Below are 7,823 nucleotides of genomic sequence, written 5' to 3' on the forward strand. Positions count from 1 at the left end.
AAAAAGTAGCAGACATAATCTTTGTGACTTGCCAACCCTTTAAAACCGTGGAAAGCAGATCAATCTAATATGACCTGAATAACTCAGAGATAATTTTTTTAGGTTTCTTTCATTCAAGATGAATAACAAAATTCTGTCTAAATAAAGAAGCCTGAATGAAATTCTCAGTCACCTTATTTCTTCAACCACATCCTTCCCTCCTTGATTTTTTTTTCCTTTTTTTACATCTCTACTCTCGGACTTCCCTGGTGGTGCAGTGGTTAAGAATCTGCGTGCCAGTGTAGGGGACAATGGTTCGATCCCTGGTCTGGGAAGATCCCACATGCCATGGAGCAACTAAGCCCATGCACCACAACTACTGAGCCTGTGCTCTTAATCCTGCTCTCTAGAGTCTGCGTGCTGCAACTACTGAGCCCGCACACCTCGAGCCCATGCTCTGCAACAAGAGAAGCCACCGCCTTGAGAAGCCTGTGCACCGCAACAAAGAGTAGCCCCCACTTGCCGCAACTAGAGAAAAGCCCACATGCAGCAATGAAAACCCATCGCAGCCAAAAATAAATAAATTTATTTAAAAAAAAAAAAAACACAATCTCTACTCTTAATATAGCAGAAGCTCTGATGGGAAAAGATCTTGTCGGTGGAAAAGGACCTGGGCTAACAGCAGCTGAGTGGCCATCTCTGAGAGACTCTAACAGGTTACACTCATTCAGTTCAGAATAGTATAAAATGAGGTATAAGAGGAAAGGAGGCTGAATTTAGATAAACGTTTCAATTTACACATACATGAAGCGATCATCATACTCCTACAAATTAAATATATCAGCAATGTAGCACTGTCCAGCTTCCCCATTGGGAGACGGTTCTCCATGCATTTCTTGTGTCCTGCATTATTCAGCTTTTGAGCAAAGGATGTATTGCATGGAGTCTACCCTGAGACATTTGCTTACATTCTGGAGTAATTTACCTACCTACTGCCCCTCCCCTTCCTTCCCTCTCGCTTCACCTCCTCCTTTTCCTCCTCCCTCTCCCTCAGATGTGCCAGCAGCCTATAACAGCTAGAAATTCCTAATGTTGGGGTTCTTCTATGGTGCAACCCATTACTCATGCAGGGAAACATCTGGCACTTATGTTTCCCTGTGGGAAGTGGGGAACCAGTGGCAGATATTTCTCTGGCTGATGAGTTTTGCTATCTCTGTAAATCAAGACTCTTGTGTCTTCTGTCAGTAAATGTATATGAAACAGTGGCAGGCTGACGTTAGCTTGCGAGTAGGGTAAAGTCTCAGACCCTTCATGGTTTCTGACCTAACTAGTATGCAAAAGGAATTGCAAACCCAAGTGCCCCTGGAAGCAAGGGATGTGAATTAAGAGAAGTAGTTCAGGTGTAAAATAATGAATGGCAACTGACACTCCGCCTTAGAGTTCGGTGTGATAGGGAGTAATGGGGATTGTGGCAACTACAGGCAGTATCTTCTTGTGAAATATCCTACTTTAAAAGTACTTGGCAAACTATTCTACTTGAAAGCACTGTTTGGGTTAAACTAAACTCATGGGAATTGGGTCATCACCATTTAGTCTCTTCTGTCGTTGATGGTGAGAAACTCCAGACTTTCTTCCTGCTTGGTAACCAAGGAAACAGTTGGCACAATACCAAAGTAGACACTCAAAGAAAAAAAATTCTTAGCAATCCATATATTGTAAAGCCTGGCATTAGCGAAGAAGAAATACAGTATTTTTTTTTTCAGATATATACCCAGGAATGGAATTGCTGGGTCATATGGTAGTTCTATTTTTAGTTTTTTGAGAAACCTCCATACTGTTTCCCACAGTGACTGCACCAATTTACTTTCCCACAAACAGTGTAGGACGGTTCCCTTTTCATTGCGTCCTCACCAGCATTTATTTGTGTTCTTTTTGATTATAGCCATTCTGACAGGTATGAGGTGATATCTCATTGTGGTTTCGATTTGCATTTTCCTCATGCTTAGTGATGTTGAGCATCTTTTCATGTGCCTGTTGGCCATCTGCATTTCCTCTTTGAAAAATTCAGTTCTTCTGCCCATTTTTTAATTGGGTTATTTGTTTTACTGTTGTTGAGTTGTATGAGCTGTTTATATACATTGGATATTAACCCGTGATAGGTCACATCATTTGCAAATATTTTCTCCCATTCAGTAGGTTGTCTTTTCATTTTGTCCGTGGTTTCCTTTGCTTTCAAAAGCTTTTAAGTTTAATTAGGTCCCATTTGTTTATTTTTTTTATTTTTATTTTTTTTTTCGGTACGCGGGCTTCTCACTGTTGTGGCCTCTCCCGTTGCGGAGCACAGGCTCTGGACATGCAGGCCCAGCGGCCATGGCTCACGGGCCCAGCCACTCCGCGGCATGTGGGATCTTCCCGGACGGGGACACGAACCCGCGTCCCCTGCATCTGCAGGCGGACTCAACCACTGCGCCACCAGGGAAGCCCCCCATTTGTTTATTTTTTATTGTCTTTGTTTTAGGAGGCAGATCCAAAAAAAAATATTGCTACGATTTTTTGTCGAAGAGTGTTCTGCCTATATTTTCCTCTAGGAGTTTTATGGTTTCTGGTCTTAGATTTAGGTCCTTAATCCATTTTGAGTTTATATAGGGAGTTAGAGAATGTTGTGATTTCATTCTTTTATATATAGCTCTCCAGTTTTCCAGTACCACTTATTGAAGAAACTGTCTTTACCTCTTTTGTCATAGATTAATTGACCATAAGTGCTTGGGTTTATCTCTGCCAAACCATTTTCCAAAGTGGCTGTACCATTTTGGATTCCCATCAGTAATGCATTGGAGTTCCAGTTACTCCACATGGGATACATGCTTTTTATACATTTTAAACAACAATTCCTTTCTTTCAAGTCTTTCTGAAGATGTGTTATATTAAAAATTGGTATATTATGCTGGAATTTCATATTTTTTTTCCAAACACAGATTGGTAAAACTAGATGGCAGGCTGAGTCAATTCCATTTTTCTTTCTTATGAGTTAATAGAGACTATTTTATTTATAAGTGTGTATATATATGTGTGTGTTAATTATATATATGTTAGGAAATCGAAGATATTTTGGTAAAAATTATGATTAAATTCTGTCTTACATATGTATGATAATAGTTTTCATATCATTTAAATATTTTGATGAATAATTCAAAGTTTCCTAAATATAGAAAAAAAAATCTGTTAAGTCTTTAGACTTTTATTTATATTATAGTCTTTGGTTATATTAGAACTAATATTTCCAAGGTAGTTGACAAGGCCACTCCATCTTTATTTGGAGCATGCACCAGCCCATGAGAAGAACAACTTAGAATAGCTGGATTACTTTAGAAAACTTCCACGGCAGTAGTAGTTCTAATGTAAGTAGAATTGGCCTCTGCAGATAATGCAGGTCATTCAGACCAAACTGGAATTTTCAGTTGCCCTTTAAGTCATTCAATAAGGTGTTAATGAAACTTAAGAGTAAAATTTGGCATCCCTAATGTCTAGAGTGGCAATACTGCCTCACATACAATAACATTAGTGTTTTAATACCCTTCCATTTATTGGAAAAACACCAAAAATGAAAGTGGATTTTCCAGAATAGACACACTTGGGTTTGCTCTTTTTTTGTGACTAGTTTCTTAGGGTAATTTGCAAAACTTTTTGCAAGACTAAATTAAATACAGGACAGAAGTAAAATTGAACTTCAGCGTTCATAACTTTTTCTCAAGATGTGATTTGTTATCAGGTAGGCTTTTTTTTTTTAATGGCTGGCTTAATTAAATATTCAAAAGAGGCTGAGATTGCAGTTATATATACAAATTGACATTTTTTTAGTATCTCAGCTTGAAATTATTGTTCACTCTTTCTCAAGAATGCTACCATTTAGAGACTAGAAAATAGAAGATATTTTGGTAAAAAACGGTAATTAAATTGTGTCTTAGAGCAAGACCCAACTGTCACTGCCTGGATTATTTCCGTGTCTTCCCTTTGGCAATGAATGCTAGTAGAAGCAATATCAAAATGCTTATCATGTAATATGAAGTAAACTCCAATACAAATACTCCTTGTGCAGACAACATCCACTCAGAAATGCTGCTCACCTGGTGTAGACCATAAATGAGAAAATTGGTAACTTTTGCAAATGGCCAATTCTTTAACTTGTGACCGTATAAAGACAACAAAAGGAATGCTTTGGAACAGTTAAGTCCACCTACACGCTCAAATGGAGCTATGTATGTGTATATATCCCTAAAGTTAGCTTACAGATATTTATATGTACAGGTATGCTTTTCATAGACTTGAGATTCTTTTATATCAATTTTCTATCCCTTCTCATGAATAAACTAAGATAATCATGAGCAGTGTAGTCACGTTGGTAGTGTTTATTTTTATTTATCCTAGTTTTTCCTTTTTCTTGCATCTTCTGAGCTTTTTATTACCATGTCCTGTATTGTATTGGGATAGACAAATATTGATCCAAAGAATGTATTTGTAATTAATTAGTGTATTAGTTATTAATCAGTCCTTGCTTACACCTTTTCCCTATTGTTCACCCAACTGCAGTCTTTTTTCCCTATAAAACAGAAGATATTTTATTACAGTTTGTTCTGCCAAATTCTGACTGCTGGCTTTTTGTTTATTAGAATAATTGTATGATTTTGTACTGAGTATTCTTTTTGTGTTTTTGTTTTCTCTGCTTATTTCTTTTAATCATGCTGGTGGTGAAAAGAAGGGTGCATTTTATATTTGTGGTGACCCATTTTAAAGCAGTAGGAGACTGCCTGTTCCCCAGGCAGTATTAGGTGAACTATATTTGCCCATTAATTAAATGAATAAACCTTTTCCAAATTGCGTCATTTCCTCAGTGACAAATAAAGGAGAAAATTCTGGTAGTTCTCAAGAAAACCTAGAAAGTTGGTGGAAGATGTCAAGAGGCTTAAGGTCAGTAATTTGACCTTTTAATTATCTTCTTTAATTAGGAATAAATAATGTATGAAACAACTTTTAATGGAGGATAGAATTTGAAAAATGAAATAAAATTTCAACTTCCACATATAGCATTTGTGAGGAAAAATGAAACAGAAACATATATTCATGTAATAGTGGAAAAAAGGAATGTGTTTTTTAAGTTTGAGTTTGCTTAATGTTCTTCATTATTATAGCAGGATTCCTAGTAAGTATGCAGCATATTTGCATGAGTATTAAAATAATTCATCATGATTAATTCTATTATAGTAAATCTCAGCCCTAATCACAATCTGCCGTATACTATAGTGGTTTGTCAGTATTTCACATTTTACTGGAGTTTCAGTGGAACTGCAGCTCCTGTAAGCACCGATGTCATCTGAGTTCACTGTGATTAATGAGGTTCTGAAGGAGATCTAATAACGATTAGCCAGTTCCATAAAATGTTACAGAATAAGGTCGACGGGAGAAAAATTTTAAAGCTCTTCAAAATGTGCATTGTAGGGAGTACCTCTGGCAACAAATTTGGTTTCTTGAAGGATGAAGAGGTTTAACCTTGGAAACAGCTGAACTACTGGGGCAACGGTGGGAAAAGATTCCGTAGTTTGCCTTCAGATACTTAAAGGCTCAGAAAAAAGCAGGACCAGTCTGGAATTAATGGTTGAAAGTTAAAAGGAAGTAGATATCAATCTGATATGCTGAAATTTCAAAAAATCAATACTCACCAGAAACAGAATGGGCTTCATGGATTTAATGGGCCCAGTATGGTGTGGAGCTTCCTATTACTGGAAGTATTCAGGTAGAGACAAGATACCTACTTATGGAAACTTTTGCAAACTATGTTTTTAATGGTTCAGAAGAGAGTTTTCTTTAGGTAAATTCTGAATTCCTTTTCAACCATGAGTTTCCAGAAATTAATTTCCTTCACAGTATTAACAAATTTCTTATATTGTTCTTAGATTTCAGTGGAAGCTTCAGTGGGAGATGGCTTCACTGGAGACATTGCAATTGATGATTTGTCATTTATGGACTGCACCCTCTACCCTGGTAAGGAAGGATATTTTAGTATATGAGTTTTTTCAAACCTGTTTACTTGAAACAACTGCCAAGGAAATCAATATTTCATTTCCAGAAATATTCAAAAATACTCTCAGTTCTATTCTATTCTACTAATCTATTAACCCTGGAAAAGGTTGTGAATCTTTTCTAGTAATTAGTCTAAAATCTTTGCAAACATAGTAAAGAGGTTTGAATCAGTTGTGTTTGTGTCTTATCATATGCAAAATATTAGGAAATCGTGTCTGAAGTTAAACTGTAATTCCATCATATTTGGGGGGTTATAAGAACAGAATTGGTTGCCTTATGATCACATTGTTTTGGAGACTTTAATAACCTCTCAGGTACCTTCAGTGATGTTTTACTCTCGGGCTGCACTTTAAATATTCCTAAGGATTGTTGCCAGCCATTTCCCTTCCAAGTTATGGACTTCTTTCCATTAAAAATCTAATACGTATCTTCCAGATTTATATCTCCATCCTCAACCTTTCACCTGAACTCCTGACTTAGATACTAACCACCTACTCAACATCCAAACTTAGATGTACTAGGCATCTCAAAGATAACTAGGGAAAATAACCTAAAACAAACACACCCCAGGGGAAACTCATTCTAGGCAGTGCATAATGATCTAAAAGGGCTGAAATTCAAACTCCTGGGACTGAGGTTGTAGACTCTTTAATTGCATGACAAGAGAAAGCACAGTCTCCTTCCTAGAGTGATCAGAGGCTGGATAATTTAAAAATCAATCACAATAATCCATGTGGAGAGCACTTTCAAGTGCTGAAAACTTAACCTGCAGCCCTGGTCCATCACAGTGTAGCGTTATTGGTCAGAGGAGTACCAGCCTCTCCCCAGACATAATCAGAGGGCTGGATTCCAGTTCTTTCTGCTGTAGCTAATGTCATACCTCTGATTCTCCACCTCATCATTCTGGCAGGATTAATTACATTCTCTGTGCAGTGGTTTCTATGAAACTCTGCAGAAAGCCAAATGCTTCTCTGGAAAGCCAGCAGAAGGAAATCAGAATTCAACAAGTTTACCTTTATCCCTCAGTGTCTAAAAGTAAATTCTTGATGACCCATTGCTCCCTCAATCCGATCATTCTTGCACGCCTCCCTGTCTCAGTAAATGATAGTTTATCTCCAGTTGCTTCTTCTTCATCAACAAATCTGATGAGCCACTACCTTCACATATATCCGGAGTCTACTGCTTCTCGTTGCTCTTGATACTCTCCCCTTGGTCCAAGCCACTGTCGTCTCTATACAGATTATTGTGGTTGCTTTGTCAATGATCTATCTGCTTCTACCCTTGAACCACATAATCTCTTCTCAAAACAGCAGCCAGAATGATCCTTTTCAAACTTACATAAGCTCATGTTACCCTATCATGAGTCTTCCTATGACATCCCATCTCATTCAGAACAAAAGCCAAACTTCTTCCAATAACTTCCAAGGAATAAATGACCGGCCCTCTCATACGGCTCTGACTTTACTTTCTGCCAATGTGCCTCTAATTGATGTCTCTCAACTACAAGACCTCTTGGCTGGTCCTTGAGCACTCCAACCCATTCATGCCTCAGGGCTTTTATACCTGCTATTCTCTCTTCCTGGAATGTACTTCCCTCAGATATCCCCTTCACCCCCTTACTTCTTTCTGATCTCTGTTGGAAAATTTCTCTAGTGAAACCTCTCAATCTCTCTCTCTCTCTCTCTCTCTCTCTCTCTCTCTCTCTCACTCTCTTTCACACACACACACACACACACACACACACACACACACACACACACACACACACA

The 7,823-nt window shown here is 37.8% G+C and overlaps 1 protein-coding gene across 1 annotated transcript in view; it reads left to right on the top strand.

Moving 5' to 3' along the window:
- The window catches only part of MALRD1 (MAM and LDL receptor class A domain containing 1), a 604,410-nt gene that overhangs the window by 198,334 nt on the left and 398,253 nt on the right, over positions 1-7,823 (top strand). Inside the window, exon 20 of the mRNA XM_027121490.1 lies at positions 5,928-6,015. Coding sequence (XP_026977291.1) covers positions 5,928-6,015 — 88 coding nt within the window. The remainder of the gene's footprint in view (positions 1-5,927; positions 6,016-7,823) is intronic.

This window comes from Aethalodelphis obliquidens, unplaced genomic scaffold (assembly GCF_003676395.1).
Source record: "Aethalodelphis obliquidens isolate GAN/ISIS:26980383/991018 unplaced genomic scaffold, ASM367639v1 scaffold23, whole genome shotgun sequence".
NCBI lineage: Eukaryota > Metazoa > Chordata > Mammalia > Artiodactyla > Delphinidae > Aethalodelphis > Aethalodelphis obliquidens.